Source organism: Seriola dumerili, unplaced genomic scaffold (genome assembly GCF_002260705.1).
Source record: "Seriola dumerili isolate Sdu_G_001 unplaced genomic scaffold, Sdu_1.0 BDQW01000105.1, whole genome shotgun sequence".
NCBI classification, from domain to species: Eukaryota; Metazoa; Chordata; class Actinopteri; order Carangiformes; family Carangidae; genus Seriola; species Seriola dumerili.
The window spans coordinates 1,185,015-1,210,381 of NW_019174360.1; the positions used below are offsets into that span (position 1 = coordinate 1,185,015).

At 44.1% G+C, this 25,367-nt stretch overlaps 1 protein-coding gene across 2 annotated transcripts in view; it reads right to left on the reverse strand.

Annotated features, from left to right (window-relative positions):
• Positions 1–5,824, reverse strand: part of vangl1 (VANGL planar cell polarity protein 1) — a 37,747-nt gene extending 31,923 nt beyond the window's left edge. For both annotated transcript variants that reach the window (XM_022746486.1, XM_022746485.1), the window contains exon 1: positions 5,741–5,824. In XM_022746486.1, coding sequence (XP_022602207.1) covers positions 5,741–5,811 — 71 coding nt within the window. In that variant the 5' untranslated portion in view covers positions 5,812–5,824. The remainder of the gene's footprint in view (positions 1–5,740) is intronic.
• Between the last annotated feature and the right edge of the window lie 19,543 nt (positions 5,825–25,367).

Below are 25,367 nucleotides of genomic sequence, written 5' to 3' on the forward strand. Positions count from 1 at the left end.
GTTGCGCAGAAATACTGAACTATAAGTGACACACAAAACTCAAGTGACACTTGAATGCTACTTTCTCACACAATAACAATCCATAACCATAACGTACAGGATATCCTGCCTGCAGGGGTAATGGAGGCGTGAGCATGATTGACAGCAGTGAAACTGTTCCCATCCAGCAGAGTTGCATTGCATCCAAGTGTTTTCATTAAAGGGTGTTAACCTGCGTGCTTTCCGCCTCTATTCCTGGACTTCCTTTCGAATGCGGACGCCATTTCCTGCATAAAGTCAAAACAGCAACTATAACTGTTCAAATCTGAGCAAGAGCAAGAGAAAGCTAATGTTGAATAGCCTGCAGCAACCTCCTTCACAGACAGAGTGACTGACATAATGTTATCTAATACATCCAGGAGATTAGGAGGTTTTAAATATATTACAACTATCATTATTACGTTATTACTTTAAATATTATCTCTGCAGCAATGGTTTTTCCTGTGGGAGTGATCATCAGTCAGAGGCTGCCACTGATTATGATTATTAATTGGGGAGGAGTACTGTAGGAGAGGGAGGAGGGAGGAGGAGCAGCGAGGGGCTCACAAAGCAAGAGATCCTACTTCAAAGTCATCATCTGAATAATCTGCAGCTCTGGGTACGAGGTGAGGGAACGGCGGCAGTCCCGTCCCTGTAGCGGCTAATACAACAAGACGAGATCATGCTGAGATCCAAAAGCAAATACACAAAAGCAAAATGCAGCGGCGTATCGTTAAATAAATACACTGGGGTTCCTGCTGTAAAAGCCCCACTGACATCTAGCAAATTCACTGTGTAGCATTATCCTCCTGGGTGCTAACAGAGCTGAGGCTAAGCTGAGGGTTGCTGTGTGTGTAAACTTCCTTGTTGCATTAAGGGGAAGTTTACACACACAGCAACCTCAATGCTAACGTTAGCTAAACAGTGTTACATTCACCAAACACATCAGTTAGCCTCGCCTCATGTTCTTTATTCTCAAGTCTTCTACTGTAAAAACTTTTTACCTGGAACATGTAAGCAAAAGGCTAACCAGTTAAAGCTCAACACACATCTCCACTGCCAGCGGCCTCAATTGACCAGAATGCAATGCAGCAACTGCACAAACCTCTTTGTGGTCACTGCTCGTGTTAATTTTTACTGCAAAACAACTGACCCTTGTAGCACGACTCTCCACTTGCACAACCCTTTCTCTGAGTTGTTTCAAAGCATCATGGGAAATGTAGGAAATCAGTAACAGAATAAGAATTAAGTAAAGATGTTATACAAGTTATACAAAAAACAAATCAGTGTTTTGATTTCATCTTGTTTTTGCGATTGTTCTTGTGATGTACTGAACACTTACTGAAAACACTTCAAATGCAACAACCTGAGAAAATCCACCTTAAACTGCTCAAAATTCACATGCACATTAAGGCGGTAACCTGTAATCACAAGTGCTTCACAAGCCAAAAACTGTGTGGAAATGCTGGCACAGAAACAATGTGTGTATATGTGTGTCTGTGCGCTCTGCTTGTGTCGTGCATGATTCACTGTGGAGGACTCGCTGCAGCCAAGAACAAAAGGTGAGGGAACACCTGGTTCTCGCCGAGCTGGCGCGGCTGCAGACGTGTAAGAAAAAGGTGCAAAGAAGATGCGAGTTAAACAAACGGCACAACAAGCGTCCTGAAACACGCAGGAAACACAGAGGCCAGCAGACCTGTGGGCAGCCGGGGAGGGGCTCGAACAGACCGGCCTCTGTCTACCAGCCCCTCCCCTCCCCCAGCCCGTTTTCTCATTCCCCCTTCAGCAAGCTTCTGGGGTGATCGCACTGTGTGGAAACCTCGCTCCCAACACACACACACACACACACACACATATACACCTTCTCCCTTTTCCTCCCCCTTCCCACATCCTCTTCCTGCCTCATTAGCATGCAGGCGGCTCGTTGGTATTCCAACAGTGTGCTCTGCTATGATTTGATTAATGGAATTTGACTTCCAGCGTGGATCCCTGAAACGGGTACGGGCTTTTTGGAACAGTGAGGATGGGAGGGTGAGGATGGGGGAGGGGCGGGGTTGGAGAGGGGAGGTCCTGCGAGGGCAGAGATGCCTGGCGAGCCGGGGCAGACTCCTGCCAATTAGACTGAGAGAGAGAGAGAGAGAGAGAGAGAGAGAGAGCACCGATTCCCTGTAACACCTGAGGATGAGTGCGGCTGTGATCGCGTCCTGAGACTCACACAGAGCGAGAGAGAGAGAGAGAGAGAGAGCGGCGGCAGGATGGCCAGTGAAGAACTACAGCCAACCAGCGTGGCACGCCAAACTGTCTGTGGACCAATTTGTTCTGTGTTCACCTGGCAGAGCAACCAACACACCTGTGTGACACTCTCTGTGTCAATGCAGGCGTCCGCAGCCAAAGCACGGAGGGGGCGGTGGCGCAGCCAAATGGGAAACAGGTAAGAGTTAAGAAGCCAAATAAAAACTGACCAACCCACACACCACACACACACACACACACACCACACAACACACCACACACACACACACACACACACACACACACACACACACACACTCTGCTGGGTCTCATGAACATGCATTTATTCTTTTCAAAGCAGTGATCATTGTTCATTTTGGCACTTTACCTTTATTATGAGTCACAGTGAGAGAGAGAGAGAGAGAGAGAGAGAGACTCGAACCCGGGCCGCTGATCATTGTAAATTTAAAGTGACTGATAAGCTCCGCCCAACCAAATATAGCGACCACATGCAGTCCGGGTGTGTTGACCCAGGTTGAGTTGAAGGGGCTGTGGGTGTGATAAGCGGCCCCCTGCGTCCCTGCTGCTCCCCAGGATTAGCTCCACGCAGATAACGGCCACAGTCAGGTGACACATACCAGTGACAAATAACACGCTGCCACCGCCGCAGAGGTCAGGCTCAGTTATTACACGCCGCCACAGTCTGAGGGTTTGGGCTGACTCTGCAGAGCGAAGTTTCTTTTCGTAGTGAAAAACTGTTTCAGCTCTACTGAAGTTAATTTAGAATCTAAGAGCCGTGATTTAGATTAATCAATAAACAAATCTATATAAAATGTGTGTGAGGTGAGAGCGGCGTCCAGGAGCCTCTGAACGATGTCACGACTGAATGAATGAGCTTTAAATCAGCCACTCGGCCCCGTGCGGACGCTCTGTGCCGCCTTAATAATTGGAGTTACACCAATCAAAAGAACCAATTTTCCACATGAGCAGCTGCTAATATGAAATTTGCAATTCAATAATCATTTAAATAGTCAAAATTAACAGAGTGAAGGAGGAAACTTCACAGAACTTTACAGTGGATTAAAATAAAGAATAAAGAATAAAAGCTGTAGGTGTATCGAGGTAATATCACAATTTAGCTTTTTTTAAGAAATACATTAAAATTACAATTTAAAGCCAGAAAAACTTTAAAACTTCTCACTGAAGAAAACGAACTTGAATGTGAATAAATCTATTCCATAAAAACAAAAACATGGCAGCCTCTTCGCTAATTCCTACAACGAGTCCAACGTGTGAAATTACATCGACGCCCTTCCCCCTCAGATAACTGTGCCGCTCTCTGGGCGTCACAGCTACGAGCAGAAGATCGTTCCCATTTCAGCGAGAGGAGAATAACAAAGCTCTCGTAAAGAAGTCGGTGTCTCGGCGTGTTGGCAGGAAGTGATGTCCACGGAGCGAGCAGCCAATCCGCCGCCGCCGCCACCGAGCCAAGGAAGTGATATGTGTAAGTGTCTTGGACGCTAGTTGAAGATTGTTTGAAACGGGAGCCAAAAACACCCTGAACCTTCTGTGGATGGAAACCTCAGCCAACCCCATTTCATTCTTCTTCTTCTTCTATTATATTCTGAGAAAGTCTCTTAAAGAAACACACACACACACACACACACACTTCAGGGTAACATTCTGGTGTGTGTTCACCTGTATGGGTGACCAACACACGTGCCTGCATCTGTTCCCGGCATCAGTGTAATTAGACGACAGTGATCCGGAACTGGAGAGAGAACATCACCTTCGGAGGAAGAGGAGGAAGAGGAGGAGGAGGAGGAGGAGGAGGAGGAGAGCGAGCGAGCGGCGTTCAAAAAGGCAACAATTTCTTTCTTTTTTTTTTTTTTTTGTACATGAAATAAGTGGCCAGCCGGCGGCGTTGGCACAGTCATGGTCAGAGCAGGGGAGCGGGGACGGCGCTTGGCAGCGACGCCGGTACCTTCCTTTCCAATTTGCTGTCACTCGTTTGAAAAGCTGCAGAAAGAGTGAGGAAGCAGGGGACAGGAGCTCCCGCCGCCAACCCCCCCCCCCCCCCCCCACCACCCCCAATCCACCCCCACCTTGACTCTTTGATTCCAAATCAAGTGAAACCACTTTTACTCCTTGTAACTTTGAGCTACAAGGGCGAATTCCTGCCCCGGGGAACGCCGACCCATCCTCAGAGACCAGCGTGGAATCCGCTGAAGAGGGAGGAGGAGGAGGAGGTGACAGAGAGGAGAGGTCGAGAACGAGCGAGGAAGGGGCAGCTGCTGCGTTCACGTCACCACGGACGCATGGCAGAGTGAGGAAAAGGAATAAAGAGGAGGATAAAGAGTGAGGGGACGGAAAGCGCCCGATGACATGAGAGAAGAGACGATGACAAGAGAGCACCGAGGGCGAAGCTTTACGTTTCAAGAGGACGCAAAACGGCAACAGGTGGCGGCGATGGAGACCGAAGAGAGAGATATGTGGCGAGCAAGCAGGAGGAGGGGGGGGAGGCTGTCGGCAGCCAGGGAGGGGCTGTTGTGGAACAGGAGCCCCCTTCCTCTCATCTCCTCTCGGGCTCTCGACATATCTGTTGAGCCATCAGTCAGTCAGGCCTCTTCAGCACCTGTCTCCCGCTGCCTTCCTGAGGCCTGTCAGCCGCAGCCATCTCGCCGCTGACAGACTAATGCGCCCACACGAGCCGTCGCCTCCGCACATGCTCGGCCAGAGAGGAAGACAGCGATACACCGGGGGGGGGGACATGTGGAGGGGAGAGACAGGGAAGGAAACCCACAGATAAGACAGGAAATCATGATGAACCGAAAGAGAAAATACAGGAAAATATCTGGTTCTTCAGGGGGGAAATTAACTACGATTCCCAAGGTGCATTTCAGACTGACAAACTGACCTCACAAGCTGCAGCTTCAAATCAATTCACTTTTAAATTCTGGGTCAATTTTTAGACGAATTCAACCAGGAAGGATTTGAATTGATCTGCAGCCATGACTGGTTTCCCCTCCACAAGGACGGCAGCTGTGGCTCATGGGTGTTGTAGTGTTATTATATATTATATTATCATCTGAGTCCTGTGTTTCTATGTTGAAGAAATCGTTTAAAGAAGTAGGAAAGACATAAAAGATTCAACACGCTTTAAAAGCCGAGCTTCTATTCTATCCCCGACGTCACGATTTCCCACTTGTTGCATCTAAAACCCAAATATTTGAACTTTACTCGTCGTAAATTGATTGATTTTTTCTTGGTGAATGATTAATCAACAATCAAAATGACTTTCTTTAATCAACCGATTAATATTCGTTCCCCTTTCGGCAGGTGAAAGTGCGAGTTCAGCCACAGAGCCGCAGCTTTGGTGACTTATATTTCCCTTAAAGTGAAAGCTGGTTAGGACTTGAACGCCTCGTCACACACTGCGAGCCTCCAGCTAAAAGCAGAAACACAATCACTGAGGAAGCAGGAGTCTTACCCATGCCTGTGGGATCCCCGGGAGCGTCCGGAGTAGTAGGAATAGCCCGAGTAGGTGGACTCCGTGTCCATGGTGATTGCGGTTCCTGAGGGGGGGAGGGGCTGGGGGGTGTGGGGGGGTGCTGGACACGGAGGCCGCTCTGCTCGACCGCTGGCAGACGCGGCGGCGGAGGCTTGTGCGCTTGTCTTGCTGAGCTGGAAGCGATGGATGGACTCGCTCAGGAGGCTGGCAGAGGTGGCGAGCTGTCAGCAGTCAGGCTTGAAAGCGACCCTGGGGGCGCCCGGTGAGGAAACATCAACCTGGAGGGGGGTGGGGTGGGGGGGGTGGAGGAGGAGATATGAATTGAAAATGTGAAATGTCTGGGAAACGTGCCCACATGTGACTGTTAGAGACGGGAGGAGCCAGCGAGGATGAGACTGTGTCTGACATGGAACAAAGAGCATCACAGACTCGATCATTCCAGTCACAGGCTTTTTTCATCACATCTATTTTTACCTTGTTGGCGCTGCTCATGCATAAACCTTCATACGTGGCTGTGTTTCAATCAGCGTCCTGTGGCTACATCCCTGCACAGCGACAACACTCTCAGCTCTCAGGAGCTTTCTCTCCAGCTGAGCTTCCAACATAAAAAAAAAAAAAGAAAAATGAAACAGCAAATTTGCTCTTATTCCCATAAGACTGACAGCTGCTGTTCAGAGGCAGTTTGAAGTCTCTGACGCGCAATTTAAGGCCGACGCCGGCGCGCTTTTTCGAGACGCCGAGCACGAAGAGAGAGGGGCGGAGATAAAAGCTTCTTCTCAGAAACTTGGAGGTGTTCCCAGTTTGTGGAACAAGAACTTCAGAGAGCTGACGCTGTAGTTTTACCAACAGTTGACTGTGGACGTTACACCGGGAAGAAAACTCAAACAGACAACGCAACACAAGATCTGAAGAGGCGCGGAGAATCTCTGCAAACCCAACAATGTTTTACAGGTGATGATAATATGGATTATTATCATCTTTATCTATCGTTTAGAACCAGATATCGCACTTGACCAACGTTACGGGTTCGATAATATTTCGATGAACCTGCATTGAGTCATTTCCAGTCAGATCGAGCCACGACAGACTGACGAAGCAACTCCCTGCAGCCCGCATGAGGAGCGAGTACCGGGCGATAAGAGGCTGTTCACTGGGTGCGTTTGAGTCAGTATGATCGGAGCGAGCGGGGCAGAGATATGAGAAAGTGAAAGACGAGAGCGGTGGAGAGGTGGAGAGATACAATCGGCTCAGAGTCATTAAAAGCACTGCACAAAAGGGGGGCGGGGGGATGAGATGTGAGTCATAGGTAGCTTGAGGCATGCTGGGAACACACTTGTTTGAAGTACATGCATGACACACACACACACACACACACACACACACTGCTCTGGGTCAGATGACAAACGTGTGAATTACACAGGTAGTTAAAGCTCAACTCAAACAGACCTAAATCAAACCTCCGCTCAGACAACACGTCCTCCTCCGTACACGAGCGCTCTGAGCCGCGAGCCCGATGGAGAGAGGAAGACAGGTCCGGCCGACATTAACCTTAAGTTAACAATTTCGAGGTTAGGTGACGCCATGTTTGAGTGCTGAAGTTATCTGTTAAGAGTCCTCCAGAGTCCGTCTGAAGCCGCCCTGAAACTCTCAGGCCGAGGCTTCCCGCACACACACAAAGATTTACGGCTGATTTATGGCTCCAGTTGCCTTGAAGGTGGTGAGAAGACATCCCTGCTTTTCTGCATTCACAACTCCAGGGAAAGAAGAAGAAGAAGAAGAAGAAGAAGAGTCACTTAGCCAGATTTAGTGCACAAACTACAATCCTTATCTGCCACTTGGAGGGGAAACACACATCACTGGGTTCAAAAATACACTGTGGCACAAAACATCTAGTGTGACCCAGTTCTTAGGGAGTGTGGTGTTGGCACATCTGTGACTGTGTGTGTGTGTGTGTATGTGTGTGTGTGTGTGTGTGCATGTGCGTGACTGTCGCAGGCTCCTGAAAATGCTTTGAAGGTTGTGCAACTGCATATTTGGATACGCTCATTCTGCAAATCATTCTAAATGCCTGAATCATCCCCATGTGGTGACAAAATCCTCCCTCAACTGGTTCTCCACAGTCTCTCTGCCAGCCAGCTGCACTGCCGGATACTTCCAGTGAAGCTGGGTTTTTTCGAAAGCTTCTGTTAACACGAGGATCTTTTTCTTTTTTAAATCTCCTCTGGTGTAAACACGTCATGAACAGATGGCTTTCTTTCTTTTTTATTTATCTTAGCGATTCAGACGTGGAAATGGAGCCGTCTGTCTGATTAAAGCAGCGGACTTAAATTCAAATTACCTGGGGTCCACTCGTCATGTTCTTCCCTCCCGGAGGACCACATGTTAGAGGGATAGATTCAGATTTTGGGACTGATCTGAGTTAGAAGAGAAGATTTGAAGCTAGAGCCAGCAGCTGCTTAGCGTTAGCATTAGCCTGTCTCCATCCAAAACCTTGGTTTGTTTTATCTATACAAAAAATTAAAGTATACAAACAACCAAATACTGATTTACATACATTTGTCCATACCCAGTCTTTATGCTAAGCTATGATAGCTAGCTGCTAGTGGTAGCTTCATATTTCCTGCATGGACATGCAGGTGGAATCAGTCTTCACACCTGTGCACCAGAATTAGCAGGTCTAAGCAGGTTATTTAAATGGGAGTAAACCTAATGAAAAAAGGTGAGGGACTCACTCACACACACACACACACACACACACACACACACAGAGCTGAGGACTGGTAAAACAGATCTGTCACATCTTATCCCCGGGTTGGTGCAACTGTAAAAGGTAATCGTGCGTTTTTGAAACTTATTCCGGGGCTGCAGCTTCACTCTTTCATGACCCAAGCGCAACGGTATAACAGTGCCGTACTTGCTAATGGTGACAGGTGTGTTTGCAGTGTCTGCGCTCTGAAAGACGCAACAGCTCAGATGTAACGACGCGAAAACCAGCGCGTTCCACCAGGAAGTTGTGTTTACATCAATGCTGAATGGAGCCGATAAATGACCAGGATGTAAATGCAGATTTCACCAGTGGAAAATGGTTCTACAGTAGCTCAGTGCAAGAGAGCAAGAGAGTTTTCCTTTAAAAATGTGTAATAAAAACCTGGGTTGGTAAGTGGCCAGGCCCACTGCTCTACTACAGGAATCCACCTATTGAATAATGGCTGCTAAGTAAAGCTGGACACCATCGCAGAGGCATTTCCATCACCTGCTTTAATCCTCTTAAAAGAAGGGCACGCGGCTCAATGAGGGATTAATGAGCCCGGGTCCAGGTTCAGTCAGAGTGCAGCCATGAGGAAAGAGAGCGGCCAAGGTTAAAAGCTGATCGATTACTCCCTGCTCCGGACTGTTTCCGCTTAAAATGCAGGACTCCGCGTCTTCACACCTTGGCCTCTATTTCAAATAATTTATACGGAGCAAGTGCACATCGCCAGGCCGGGCCCCGAGGTCAACATCACATTGAAGTGAAACAGGATAGGTGGGTGTTTCTAACATGTGGTTTCTGCCTTTGCAATGCCAGAGAAAACTTGTAAGAGGAACCACTTCAAGTTTGCAGGGAGACTCCAAAGCTGAAATAGGAATCCCCGACTCTGAGAGGGAGGGAGGGAGGAGAGGGAGGGAGGAGGGGGAGGCCTGGCAAGTTCTTCACAGTAATCCAAGCCCCCTGCTGAGCTGCCGGCTTGTCTGTTTGTCCTGGCAAACAGTGGCAACAAGCAGTGAGAGAGGAGGAAGGGCAAAATTATATCATGGCGATCGGGCATGAAGGGTACAGTCTCACAAGGATACTTCATGCACTTTGTGAGATTTCCTGTGCGCCAAACTCCCTGACGTAACACTGCACCTGGGCGATTTAACTTTGATCTGCAGAACAAAAAAAAATAAAATAAAAGAATTATAAGACTCAGGTGTCGGCACAAAACACTCCGCCTTTCCTGAAAGATAAAAAGCAAACAGGTGTGACAAACCAAGCGCACGGCAACAGAATAAACATCCAGTGGCCTGAACAGGAGATGTAAACAAACAGCCTCATGTAAACAGCCCAAGAAGATAGTTCCCTCTCTGAGCAGAGAGCTGGAGCACAGTAACACCGGAGCCACGAGACGTCTGCCGCTCGGCTGCACCGTTCACATCGCACCCAATAAAAGCCGCCAGCCATTCAACTATCAGCGGCTGATGTGAATATATACACTAGACATACCAACAGTTTTACACTGTAACTGTGGATGTTTTGAACAGCTCGTGGATTCAACTACAGATCATAAAACACAGCAATGTCTGTCTTATAGTGTCCTTTGTGTTTCAGTGTATAAGGTCTCTAAGGAATTATATTTCTAGATAAGACGACAATAAAAGAAGCAAAAAGAGGGAAAAAGGGAGAAGATTAGCCTTAATATCCAATTAATATAACCACAGGAGCACGACAGCAGAGATTAAAGCTCCTCCAGTGTAAAGGTCTCTGTCCATGTGTAGTGTGATTATAGATCAGCTCTAGCTTCTATATTAATACTGTGAAAGTATCAAAGCCTCAGTCCACAGAGAAATGCACACAGCCTGTATTCAGAAACTGAGCCTTAAAACCAGCCGTCAGGACTTCCTGTAACTTTGTGATGTCACAACGAAGAATGTTTACCTGAAATCTGCTGTGTTTTATATCAGATCACTCATAAGCCTCAGCCTCATTTTCCCTGATCAATCAAACAGTCAGTGATTCGTATCCTACTTAATTCATTTAGGGCTTCCTCCAGGTCTTGGTGGTGATCCCACAGTAATCCCCCTGAAACATTCGTCCTGTCTCTGCCTGTTGATCATTACTCATAACATGCAGTCTATCTGCAATCTGATAATACTAACAGCTATTCCCTCCAGTTTGTTGTGACACCACAGAAGATGAAGTACAGCAGCACCTCTCTCTCTCTCTCTCTCTCTCTCTCTCTCTCAGTCGTATCCATGTAGCCGTCTCCAAAACTGGCCTGGTCAGTTTGTATAACTTCACGTTTTCAGCTCTTGGTTTGTTTATAAAATGCAAACTGGACCAGAAGGAAGTGAACTGATCTGAACTGCAGCTGCGAAAGCACAAAGATGTTTCATTCAGAGCAATAAAAGTACATGTTTAGATAAATCTTAAGAGTCACACACTAGACTGACCTCTGTGAAGCTGTTCAGGGAAGCACATGGCTGACTCAGAACCCACTGGACTTACTGGCCCCCCCCCCCCCGCTGAACAGAAGACGACACAAATATAAGCCTGAAGTCAGTGAACCACCGAGGTGCTGCCCTGCGAAGTGGCCTGTTCCCGAACTTCTGAAGAAACACTTACTGCATGAGTAGGAGTCGAGCGGGGGGGTGGGGGGGGCACGGAGACTACTTCCAGTCTTCCTGTGTAAAACGGAAAATTAAGCATCTAATGGGCCAGAGGAGACCGTTCTCATTTGAAACCTCCTTTCAGGCGAGCCGCTCATCCGTTCTTTCTCTCAGCGTTGTCGGGAGTGAAAAGCCTCCTGTAGCTCTGTCACACTCAGCTGCGATTTATACTGAAGTCCCACAGCCTTCTTTACTTGCACGTCTTTGATTCCTGCACCGGCACAACACCAGTTATTACACTGATCCGCGACGGAGACAGCTGTTTCTCTCCTCCTAAAGAGTAATACTCCAACTGAATCACAGCGAAGACAGACTATTGATCAGGAAATGACATTACTGCACGACCACGTGTGGAGAGAAACTGTCTGTTTGAGTTATTAAAAGCTCATCAGCGTTTAGAGATAACGGGGTGCACGAAATCTCTCCAGCGTGACATGATGGGTTTACGTGAAAAAAAATTGGCATTAACACATATTTATCTTCTGATCAAGTCTTTGTTTGTCATTCATAAAAATGAAACTAGCTCTGTTACTTCATCAGCATGCAGCTCACTCCTAACACCTCTCCCTCCTCTTTCACCCTCCTCCCTCCGTAACCATGACGCCCTGGTGGCGCTGCCTCTGTTATCACTGTGATAACACACATCTCCTCACACCATAATGAGAGACAACCAGAGCTCATGCAAAAATAATGATTTCACCTCGATCTCAGAAGGGTGGGGGTGGGGGGGCAGCCGCAGTCATGAGACGTGCCGGGACACGAGGGGAAACATAAAACAAGTCACTGTGGAGGTCTGGGTCGGTCACATGCTCGCTGTGTTGCTGTCCATGACTGAGTAAATGAGGGGCCATTACTTCTGTGGAATTCAATCAACATTCCCAAGTGTCACCGAAAAGCGAGGGACAAGTAGAATAAAGTGATCAATAACATGCACCAGACAACTATCAGCTTCCACCTGCAGTGAGTGTGAGGTCTGTCTGACTGAACATGATGCTCGATTCACATTTGGCCTTTACCTGTTGCGGTTTTTGTTACTAGGCAACCACGAGGTTATCTCCCCAGATGAAAAACGAGACGACGACTGGACGGAAAGCATTTCGGATGAGCTGTTAGCACTTCCTGTATCACGTCTGTGCGTCGACATTTGACTGAGTTACGACTCTGAGAAGGAAACTGTGGCAATCGAGGGTGAAGGATTTTTTAAAAACATCTCTTACAAACCATAATGATTTGGCTACTACGGTAACCGCTCTAATTTGGGGCCTGTATAATTAACGCAATTAGTGGGTTAGCTATCCATCTTTGGGCTTAATGTTTCAGCAGATGACCAATCAGATCACTGGAGGAGTAATAAAGAACAGCAGAAATATTTTCATACATCAGTAGCATGGCTTTTCTTCCCCATGATTAGAAATGTTAAATCATTATAATGTTTCCTCTCTGGGTTTAAAACAAGGTTTAGAAGAAAAAAAGTGGTGATAACTGAAAGAAAAGATTACACCTTCTGTTGCCTCTAATTGGCAAAATAATCCACACACCTAATTAACATTCATTCACTTTCATTTATTCTTCTTTTCCTCTGAGATTTGGCAGCAAAAAAAACAAATTTTACTAGCGTTTTACTATTTTTATTCGTAACAGTTTGTTCATGTCAACTCACTCCAGACTATTGAACATATTAAAAATGTCATCCATATTTAAAAAGGCCCGTAAATCCTTCCCGCACTTACTTACAAGATATGTGGTCTTTAATTTACATTTAATATTCGGTTATTATTACAGCTGTTTTACAGTTTCTTATTCTATTGTAGTTGTATGATTGTATTGTACAGAGACAGCATGTAAACAAAAATGGCAGTGATATATTTGTTTCCTCACAACAGACGTCGAACATTGACAGCTCACCTTTCCAGGAAGTGGAGCAAAACAAAAGGCGGGAATGAGAAAGTTTTTCTTTCTTCTTCTGCAGGGACGGCACTATTTTCTTTTTCTTTGGCTCACTGATACTCGCAGTGAAAAAGTCTAATTCAACATCTCATGCCACATATAACCTGTTTTCATTTTGAAAACAGTGTCAAGCTGAACCGCTTGTTTATCAAAATCCCCATGGCAACGGGAAGGCGGTTTGCTGCTGGAGGTGACCGACATCCTCCTGTATTGTTGGCTAATGCCCCGTGGATGGAATAACTGATGTCCAAAAAAGGGAATAAACCTGAGTTCAACATCCCCTCAGACCTTATTCAATAAAATGTTTTTTAAACAGCCATCGTCATGCATGTAGTTTCACCGTGCTCAAGCACACAGCTCGAACATCTGAGAGCTCTCGACAGGTGCCGTCATCGCCATCGATATTCTCTCTCTCTCTCTCTCTCTCTCTGCAGCTGTCACACAAACCACAGTCACTTTTCTGGGACGGGAAGTGAAGAGGAAATCATGTGTGATGTGATGTTAGTCTCATCCACAACATAAAAGCCCTTATAATAATGAGAGACTTGCATAATTTATGGGAGGAGGGAGAGATTCGTCTTGTCACCATGCATTTTCCCCCCTCAGACAGCGACGCAGAGCTGAGAGTGTGTTTATAGTGAAATGTAGGTGACTCACAGTGTTGTTAACAGTAATGTTCAATGAAATCATCGTTTTAATACATTTGCCAAGGATGACTGCTCATTTCCTCCTAACTGTCAGATGATGAAGCATACATCCGCTCGCTAATGCACGCCTGTGGGTCTCAAATTGCATGTATTACGGTCAGGGAATTCAGAGCAGTAGTCTGTAATATAAAGCGGTAATAACTTCATTATTAGTTAATTATATGTATAGAGATATATAAATATATATCTTTGCTGCTATTTATTAGCAAGGCTAGATGTAATAATCACAACTTAAACTTAAAATTAGTGGTTGAATAATCAATTAGTGGATGGAAAGGAAATGAATCAACAATTTTCAAAGTAAAACATTTCTAGTTTATGTCACTTATCACAAAAGTGTCACCTCTGGCTCTGGCATACTGAAATAAGCATTTTCCACTATATATATATATGTATTTACACTGTTTAGCTAAAGCAAATGATTAATCAATAAGCAGATTAATCATTAAGAAAGAATTAATCATCAAACTGTTTAAATAAAAGTTTCAAAATAAATAAATAAACTTCACAGACTGATCAATAAACAAGGCAGACGACAGCCGATATGTAATCCAGCAGCTCAGACGAAACCCATTAACGATTATTAATCAGTACGTCATCATATTGAGCACGTGCTAAAGGAGCACCTGCTCAGTGAGCTTTACTGTCTAAAATAAAGGCTGAATGTTAATAAGTGACTCCAGAAAAACGGAGAGTCGACATTGGTTCCAACAAGAAATTAAAGCGAAGAAGAAGAAGACGTCCGTGCTCGTGCCCCACGTCTTCTTACTTTGAAGTGTCTCTGGTGGAGCTCCAGAGCAGGTTTACCCGCCCAGCGCCTACCTGTGACCCGGCAGGCACGCGGACCTAGAGGCAGGAAACTCCCTGGTTTCACCGTGGCCTCGAGAGCCCCCCCCCCACCACCACCACCACCTCACCTCTTGCTCTCCTTCACCTCTGAAGCCTATTTGTGCGACTACTTTAAAGAAACAAACAAAACACAAACAAAGCACGGTGGTTTTTACAAACTGGTGTCCACTCTTCTTCTTTCTTTTTTTATTTATTTTATTTATTTTTTATTTTTGAGGGGGTGGTGGGTGCTAATTGTTTTCAGGAGGCTTGGAGAGCTACAGTGTATCCGTCCGCGTCAACTCTCTGCCGCCGCAGGTTACAGTTCACAGCTGAGCTGCGGTGCACCAGCCGGGGTAATGCGGATCCAGTCAACCGTACGCAACATAGTTCACTTTTCTCTCGGTCTCCCAGCGGCTCCGTCAGTTTCTGCTTCAGCAAGAGCGAATGAAACGGATGTTTAACGGAACCGACGGTGTGAAAAATAAAAAAATAAAAAAACTGACTGCAGCGGAAAAAAATGCAGAAATACAGTTTAACTTCCCCCAGACTGGGTTTGAGCGGTGGTGTCGGTGTGACCGCAGTTTTGAGGGCATTGAAATGAAGTTGAAAGCATTTTCTTTCACACAGGTAAAGCAACACAGCAAGGGCGTGTTCCTCAAGTCTTTCCCCTATAAAACACACATCCAGCCCGACAGTGAGCAACAGTTTCTCTCCTGTGCACATAAACACGAGAAGACACAGTAACCTACATTTTAGTTGGCTACAGGAATCTAGACAGGACATTAAAGCCAGTAAGGCAGAGAGCTTCACACACTACTGAGCCCGCACACACATACACACACACACACACATCTGCAGCACACACATATGTCCGACACTATCTCCAGCGCTATTAAAACATAACTCACCCTTTATCGGTGGCGATATCATTCCCGGAGTTGATCATTTATCCAGGGGGCTGTTAAATAGTTTGCCCCAGACGCACACGGTGGGGCTGCGGTAGGAAGCAGCCTTGATAACCGGAGGAATCACCCTGGCCGTCAGGAATTTCACAGGGGGCAGTGCTTCCCAGCAAACACGGGGGTGTAGTACGGACACGTGGCGCTAGGGGGCGTCTTCAACTGGGAGTGAACCTGCTGCATATTGAGTTTGAATTCTGCATTATTGATTGTCGCCAATTAGAAAATAGATATCGATACAGAGGCAAAATAAGAGGACCTAACAAATAGACCTTGCATATCAAAATATAAACTAAGATAAAAATAAAACCCTCTAGATATAATATTATAAAGTTTATTTATATAGCACTTTTCAAAATCAGAGATTACAAAGTGCTTCACAAGGATGAAATAACAAAACAAACAAGAAACACATCCACTCAAGATAAATAAAGATTAAAAAGCAAATGTAAAAATACTTAAAGAAATGTTTTAAGACAAATAAAAAATGCTCTGCTTTGATTAAAAAAGTGTCTAATAGTTTTATTTTTTTTTCTTCTTTCAACATAGTTCTGCTCAGTGAAGCTCAAACATCCGACATAAGCACAACATAATTTTTCACAGCATGAGATGTTCACTCACATGTGCCAAATTCAGTCGAGGAAAACAAACAGTGACGCACACGCTGTATCATCTGAGTAGTGTGCTAGTTAGTTTATGAATGTATTTTTTATTTTTGGGACCCATGCAGTGTCCTTTGTCCCCATCCACCCACACACAGGCAATGTTTCCGTCACAGTTCATGAAGCTGAACAAGGTAAACAGTGATACAACCATCACTCTCTCGAAGTAACAAACAAAACATGTGGAGTGATAGCGATCAGGCCTGGACACAGTCAGTGAAAGGGACACAATGAAATCACTGAGGCCTTGAAGAAGGGAATGTAAACAAATATTCTTCCACATAACTTCTTCTCCTTTAATAAAGCAGAACACAGAAATATTTGATATTCCCTCCCCTGTCATAACTTACTGTAAACTTGCTCTAAGTATTGCGGGGGCGCCGGGATTCTCGCTGACATGAAATAATACTTCATGGTCCAAGTGTCTCCTGAAGAGAAATCTATTTAAACAGTTGTTTGGGAATGTGTTTAAATAAACTGTGGCTCCCAGTGAGAATAAAGAGCTTCATGGGGATGTTCTGGAAATGAAAACACTGTTTAAAGGAGTGTTTCCAAACCTGGGGTTGGGATTCCCCCCAAGGGGTCACCAGATGAATCTGAGGAACCACAGTAGAAGAAGAAGTATTCAGATCATTTAGCATTACAACAGTGTGAAAATACTCTGTTTTACTTAAGTACTTTAAGTATTATCAGCCAAATGTACTTCAAAAGTAAAGCACAAGTTGTACAGTAAATATGTGAAAATAGAAATGAAATTAGTGCTGACAGTGACACTGACTGACGTGGAGCTGGTGATGTACAGTTAGTTAGTTTAGTCCAGTGTTTTGCAACGTATAGTGCACAAGAAACATCCTGAGGGGTGGTGAGATGATTACTGGGAGAGAAATGTGTATTGATTTGTCTCCAGTCTTCACTAGTTTATTAAATATTAGATAACTTACTGAAATTAAAACTATGTGTAGAGTGGAAATGTTGGGACGCCAACTGGTCTCTGGTTTTTCTAAGTGGTCACAAGCCCAAAGGATTTAAACAGTGGTTTGGATTTTCTGAAATTATCTGAATATTATTTTGAGTAAAATCTTAATGTGATTTTAAAATCAGAGTAAAAAGTACAAGATTTACCTCTGAAATTTAGAGGAGTAGAAATATAAAATCTCTCATTGGTTGGTGATGATGTGCACGTCTTAGTTTTAATTGGCCACAAGCCAAAAAGGGGCTGGGAACCTCTGATGTAAAGGAGTCCTCACAAATCCACATGCTGCACCCTGATTGGCTGATATCATCAGCTTGTGTAATGCATTAATCATAATTATACAATAAATGAAAAAACAGATTAAAACTTAATCACAACAATGCATACATTAATAATCCGGTGCATACCAAGGCACCTTCAACCTGTGTAAGTATATTCGTTTAAATAAAGGTTACACAAAATCAATCACAACATATACATCCCCACCAATTGATTTCTCATTTCTCTGTTGTTGCTGCCACTCTTCCTTCATTGTGTCCCCGGACAAAGGGAGCGCAGGGCCAGTTCATTCAGACTCCAAACACACATGAAAGTTCAAACCACAAGGCAACAGATGCCTCCAGCAATTACACGGCTCTATATGAATCAATATTTTCTTCCCCTTTGAAGTGATTCCTCACTCCAACACACACACACACACACACACTCACTCACTCACTCACACTCACTCGTAGATGTATCGCATCCCCTCCAGAACACAATGTAGGTCGTGACTGGGACGTGACCCCTGGGCCTCCCCATGGAGAGCCAAATAAACACCGGTGCAGTGTCCAGGATGGGGGTTGGAAGATAGGGATTGTATGTTAAACTCTCTATCAGTATCTGTATATAAAGATGAGAGATAAGATCCAAAATATTAAGTGATAATGAAATATTAGGAATTACATCGATGTGGTCGGACTGGTTGATAAACATGATCGATATCAACATATAGCAAGCAAAGGTTCAAGTTATATTTGCACATTTAAATAGGATTTTTGATATTTTTATAGGCATAACATTTACAAATCCTGTTCTATTTTGTTGTTTTTTTTCTTTAATTTGTCATAATTTAATTTCACTGTTGTGTGGATAAACATCTTTTTGAAAGAATTTGTGCATCTGCTGCTTTCAAACGTCAGAGTTTGAGATTGGTGCGCCACCATGTGGCTGTTTGCCGCCATTACTTCACCTTAAAGTTTCAAAAATGCACACCCACACTCCTCCATCTGGCACACATGTATTTTCTGTCATTATTGCCTATATTTATTTATTTATTTTAAATCAAGCTATTGAATTAAATCGTCCAATAATTTCTCATTCGTCAAAAATCAGTTTGTTCAAATGTGTTTCTGCCATTATTTCATATCCGGGTTAAAAGTAAAAAGTTTTATATTTATGAGTGATTAATAAAAACACTTAAAAAAAAAAATCAATACAGCATCTACAAGTTAACAAAAGACCTCTCTGTGAATCAATCAGCCGCAGTGAAATCACATTACACAGCTGAACGGGAGCGCGAGGTACCCTGGTAGACACGCGCGTATGTAGCAGCACGTGCTGACACTTTTTTCCACGTTTATTCAAAGAGGGAAGCGCGCGCGCAGATGGCTTATATTGAGGGGCGAGGTGTTTTTTTTGGGGGGTGGGGTGGGGTGGGGGGGCTGAGATCAATTCAATTTGGTGTCCGGAAGATGGATGGATCCCTCCCCAAAGACACGGGTTTTTATGAGTTTAGAGGTTTTTTTTTGGTAAACAGAGGAGAAAAATGAAAGCGTGTAAAAATGAAGACGAAGTGGGAAGAGATGCAGTTGATGAGACCACACGCATACATGCAGAGAGACAGAGGGAGAGACTCAGACTTCAGCAGGATGAATGTGACTTTTTCAGACTTTACACTCACCCTCAGATGAGATGCTCTGTTCATGGGGCCTATCACATCCTGCTGTGACAAATTAGCTTTAAAGTAAGAGCGCGGTTATGGTTAAAGGTGAGCTATGCAGATGGAGAAACATAAAATAAAACACTGTAAATTCAGACTTTAATTATACCCCACAGGAAACTTGAAGTCTCACAGAAGGAAAAGTGCAAAATGCAAAGATATGTAACATGGAAACATTAAAAATCAAATTTAAAGCAACATAAATATCAACTATGAACCACATTGAGACAAGAATTATAACAAATAACTCATGCTTGGTTACCAAACAACCAAAACAGGCAACTGCCCCGGGGTCCCGGACCCTCAGGAGCCCCGAAGGCCTAAATAAATAAAGTTTTTGCTTTTTTTTGATTAATTGCAAATGTGTGTGGTAATATGCATCACTGAAGTACAATAGAAACTGAAATCATAAAGGCCTTAAGGCAGATTTTGCATTTTTAGCTCATTCAGTAAAGAGCCCCACATGCTTGCTTCTGCCCCTGCCCCTCCTTTGCCCCAGGTTGAGGAGAAAAATTACATTAAAAAAATAGAATAAATAAACAAAATTGAATAGAAGGTGAAGAGAAAACTTAACAAGAAACTGTTTTGATAATCAATAAACAATTAAAGAAATTCTTCAGGCAAAACTGAACCTTCCTTGTCTTTAATGATTAACGATAACATCACAATGAACTCTGGGAACTAGAGTTTTCTCTTTTTTTATTGTGCTATTTTCTAACATTGTACAGACGGTTCTTTAGTTCATTGAGGAAACAATCTGTAGACTGATCTGTTCTGAAGATACTCATGAATTGCTGCTGTTCTGTTTCTTCATAATGATAAAATGGAGAGTGATAAATGTTTTGGGGAATTAAGATCAAGACAGGGCAGACAGTCATAATGACAGGGGGATTAAAGTCCAGATAAGTCTTCCTTAATGTCTTTATGATTCAGTAATTATAAATCTACATCTCGGCGGCGTGTGCGCCCTCTGAGACTCAAAGGAAAAGAAAAAGGGGGAACAGCAGGATGTTGAATAAACTCACGGTGACTCACAACCGCCGAGGCGTCCGCAACAAAGGCCCAACAATTGGATTTAAAAGATCTTAACCAAATTGAAACCCAATGAATATCACCATTTTAACTCGCCAGATTGGGCCGTGCGCCGCGGCCTAATGCATGCACACACACCTTATGACAGGCCCGCGGTACAGATGGTCCGAGCGTGAGTCTGAATGAGAGGGGGACCATCCGCGGCTGCTGACGCATTGTGGGGGGACGGTGTCTTCAATACAGCACTTAATGAGAACAGACTGACTCCTTTCTCCCTCCCCTCCCCTCCCCTTCTTGCATCCTCCGTCCATTCTATTCCTCCCCTCCTCCTTCTCCTCCTCCTCCTCCTCCTCCTCTGCACACACACACACACACACACACACACACACACACCTCCACGAGAGAGGCAAGAGGGGGGAAAAAGGGGGGGGGGGGGGGGGACAGGAGTTGCAATATTGACGGGGGAGTTCTCGCCTTGAACATGAACACTTCCATAATACCCAACGACGTGGAGAATAAAAGAGAGGGCGAAAAAATGAGGCAGCACAAAAAGCCCCAAATGTTGTTCCTCGTACTGTGAACATATGGCTGTTTGTTGTCATACTCTTTCTCCCTGTCCAATTTACACAGAGCTAGTGAGCTCTCAGAATTAAATGGGTGTGTAGGGCGGTGTGTGTGTGTGTGTGTGTGTGTGTGTGTGTGTGTGCTCCTCCTGGCTTTGAGTATACCTGAATGATGATGAGGAGAAGGATGTCCAAACGCTGATAATGGCTGCTGTATAATCCCCTGCCGTCTGCACACACCTCCTGACATATGGTCACTCCTCGGCCTCCACCGTTACATAAGCCCACGGTGCAAAAAGGGGTGGGGGGTTGGGTGGTGTGTGTACGTGGTACTTTCTCACACACACGCACACACACACACACGCACACACACACACGCACACACACACACACACATATACAAGCATGCACCGGCCACACTGTCAGCCAGGCTGTTCAGTGCCCTCAGCAGTTTGGGCTTCGCCTGTCACTTTTCTCTCCCCTGCCCCTTCTGGAGGTTTGTAAAGAATAAATTGAAGAGGACTGATGCTACGGAAGCTTTTGGGATGAGGAGCACAAATGGCCTTGTAGTGCTTCACGGCGACGTACAGATGGACTCCTCCATTCAATAAGCTTGAGCAGAAGTCTGTCTCCACGCCATGCCAGAATGGCAGAGCTTGTTTTGTGTTCTGAAGAAGACAATCTGTTGATGCAACATATTGGTGTTCTTTTCTTTTCTTTCTTTCTTTCTATTTTTTTCTTTTGTGTGTAAAAGCATTGATAGAGCAGTCTGAAATATTGGACCCGTCAGGTTTGAATGGAGTACAACAAATGTTCTAATGAAAATCAAATGATTATCAAAACATTTAAATGTTTCAAAGTGATTCTTATGTGACACAAACTGCTGAGTGTGCCGGTTTCCGCTGCCTTGTGTGGCTCCTTTTTACAGTTTCTGTGTTTTCAGAGTGAATTCTCGTGGCGGTACGACTGCGTACAAAGTCAGCGGAAAGTCACATCTTTAGCTAAACATTAGCACGTAGCGTGGGGCTTAAAGAATCTACACAGGAGAGAGACTGGACGGAAAGCAGCTAATGCTAGCTAGCGTTTCTTCGGACAAATCTGAGCAAATTACACAAAAACACACTAATATATTTTCATTTTAAAACATTTCAAAACAAAAACAATCTGTTTTAGCTCCGTCTGCTTAGTATGCAGTCGGTTCGTTGCAGAAAATACTATCCGAACGAGGAACAGCAAAGGCAGTTGAATCTTTATAAAATGCAGAATTTAGCTGCACAACAGCTGCAAGGTCAGCAATGCTTATAATTCATTATCCATGCTGCATTTACCACTGGTGGTCCTGGATGTTTGTGTCAGTGTTTCTATAGCTTCTCCGTTTATGTCCCTCCAGACTACAACACAACTCTGGACTATTGCAGCACCTTTTCATTTGAGGGGTTTGAAAGCTCCGCCAGGTAAACGTAACAAAAGTGACGTCTCATCGTAAGATTCATTTGGTGCAGTGTGTCCATCAGTTTCTCTTCTTTTAGCTCTGTTTTTGGTCTCTACCAACATCTGTCTCCCCCTTAGCTGCTAAATGTTCTGCTATCTTTGCTAGCTAGTTGCTAACGTTGTCTGTCATTTGATGCTGAACAGGTTGTCTACGCTTGGTTTTTAGACTTGACTGAAAACGGTTGCCTGCTGCCACCAAAAGCCACAGAGTGAACCAAAACAGTAAGGATGTGGTGTATGAAGCTCCATAAAGCTGAGGTTGCGCATAGCATTTGCAGGTAGCAACCCCTCTCACATTATCACATTGTTTATTACATGTTGTCATTTCATATATTGTTTTAAAAAGAAATATCGCTCACAGCTGCTTTAAATACACTTTTATTAGGCTGGCTAACGGAGAGTGAGAGGAAAGGGATCCATAAAGTAAGCTAACTAAATTAGGAATGTCAGTTTGCTAATGTTAGCCACCGCAAGCTACAGATCTTAGCAGGCTCCCATTTCTTCTGAACTCAACGTTTCATGAGCAACGTGTTATTCCTTCTGAACCAAAGTTACTTTAAAAGTTTATCTCCAACATGTCAGTGTGGCGAGTAGAAAGATGCCTTGTCACCGTGCAAACTTTCTCGACCCGAGTGGCTGCAGCTGAAGGTAAAACTAGAAAGTGAGGCAGACGACTGACAGACTGACAGATGCCAAATAGAAAAACGAGACACGGGAGGCCCTCGAGCCGAAAGGGAAAGAACATTTCACGCCGCCTTCGGCCACCACAGAGGAAACGATTTGAAACAAGAAACATGGCTTTCCTCTGTGCAGCTGCTATCGACAGACACGTAGATGGATTTTTATTTATTTTTTTATAGTTTCTAATCATACATATCCAACGTAATGCATTCAGCTGCTCGATTGGAACAGCTTAACTCTGGAATTTCCTAGGTGAAGGGTTCGATTCCCACTGGGGCCACCAGTGCTCATGCAAAAACAACAACAACAAAAAAGAAAAGGTTCACTCATGATAATCTAATACGGTTTAGATAAAAGCATTCACACATCCCCCACATCTCCTGTTCTGTAACTCAACTACAAGCTTTTTATAGCACAATCGATGGGAATAGGCGTATACATCACAAATGAATATAAATATTTGGATCTTCTTTGCTCATACCATTTGGCAATATTACATCTCAGCGCTTGCTCGCTCATAAATTTCCATCTCTCCCATCCCTCCTCTCTCCCAGGGTTTCCCACGGGAGGTGCCAGACGGCCAGTAATTTGGTTGTCTTGGCTCGTCTGGAGTAACACCTGCCCCCTCTCTGGGGAGGGAAAGAGCCTTTCAGCCAGGAGCACACATGTAGGCTACCACTGCCTTTAGCTGCTGACCACTGTGTGTGTGTGTGTGTGTGTGTGTGTGCAAAGGGTGAGTTTTCTTTATCTGCATGGGTTTGCACTTATTTCATCTTGCAATAGTGTACATCTGTGTGACCACTGGTAAGTGTGTGTGTGTGTGTGTGTGTGTGTGTTTGTGTGTGTGTGTGTGTGTGTCTGTGTGTGTGTGTGTGTGTGTGTGTGTGTGTACAGTAGGTGAGTTTTCATCTGTATGCTAAACTGGGTTCACACGTTTCACCTTGTGTGTGTGTGTGTGTTTGTACAGTGTGCTAAATGTGAGTATAGGCTTGTGTGTGTGTGTGTGTGTGTGTGTGTGTTCAGAAGACCTTCTTCTTCTTGTGCTCATTTGCTGATTTGCATGTGCACTTATACCCCCCCCCCCCCCCCCGCGCGTGTGCGCGCTTCTACGTGAGCGTGAACCTGACGTCATCCTGTACAATATAAATCATTCCTATCAGCTGGATTTTTTTTTTTTTTTACATTTGCAAAGTCAAAAAAACCTTCGTGACTTTATTTTAAAAAAATATTTCAAAACAGGAAACAGAATCTTTTTTTTTTTCAAGTATTTCCGTTTTAATTAAAAATAACACCGGAAAATATGAAAAGTTTGTCCATTAGAAACCAGCTGTCACACGATACCTCTACTACAAAAGATCTGCATAAAGCAACAAGTAGCCTACACAACCCTGAAGAGACAAAAAATCTTTGGATAGAGGATATGTTTTTTTTTCTTCACTATAAAATTACTTATTGAATTTCGAAATACAAAGCAGAGACAAATAAATAAACCAATTAATCAAAAATAATAATAACATCAAAACATTGAAGATAATAAATTCGAAATTATTAGTATTATTATTTTTTTGGTCACAGCAAAAAAAAAAGAAGAGGTTTAAGAAACAGTTTGATTCTTCACGTGATTACATTATTTTATCAGTGAAGCATATTTTTTTTTAAATTGAATTGAAATGTAATTATTGTTATTATTATTTCAGCAGCCCAATTCTTTTTCCTCGAGCAACCTCTCAACACAACAATTTAGGGAAATAATAAACATTTATGGGGCCAGTGAACCCCATGTTGAAGTGCTTATCGTTGCTATTGATAGACAATAGACTATCAAAATAAAACAAAGATAATGACATACATCAAACGAATAAGTTATGCTATGGATTAACAGAAAGTGCCATTTTCAGTAGAGTAGAACACCATCACTTTCCAAGTTCAATTTCACAGCCTAAAATATAGAAGCAACAAACAATATACATTTATACAAAAAGACGCCGGCCTATGGTACCAACATAAATAAATTAGCCTTAAATATTAACACAATTAAATAAATAATCCCATACACTTTTAAAAAAAAAATGATTAAGGTCACAATTTTATATGTCATAAGTGGCACTTACGCATTGAATCTTTTTTTTTTTTTCTTTTTTTTTCTTCCTTTACGGAAAACATCATCTAAACTAGATCTAAAGCAGCTATCTCGTTTACATCCTTCCACGGCCTTAGTGTTGCCTCTCACTCCGCCTCGGCCTCACTCACGGAAAGTTGAGGCTTTTTACTTGGAGCAGTTGTCGACAACTTTTGCACCACGCTCCCGCCACCGCGGTAACTAACACTGGGCTCGCAGCTGGANGGGAGGGGAGGGAAGGGGGGGGGTCACTT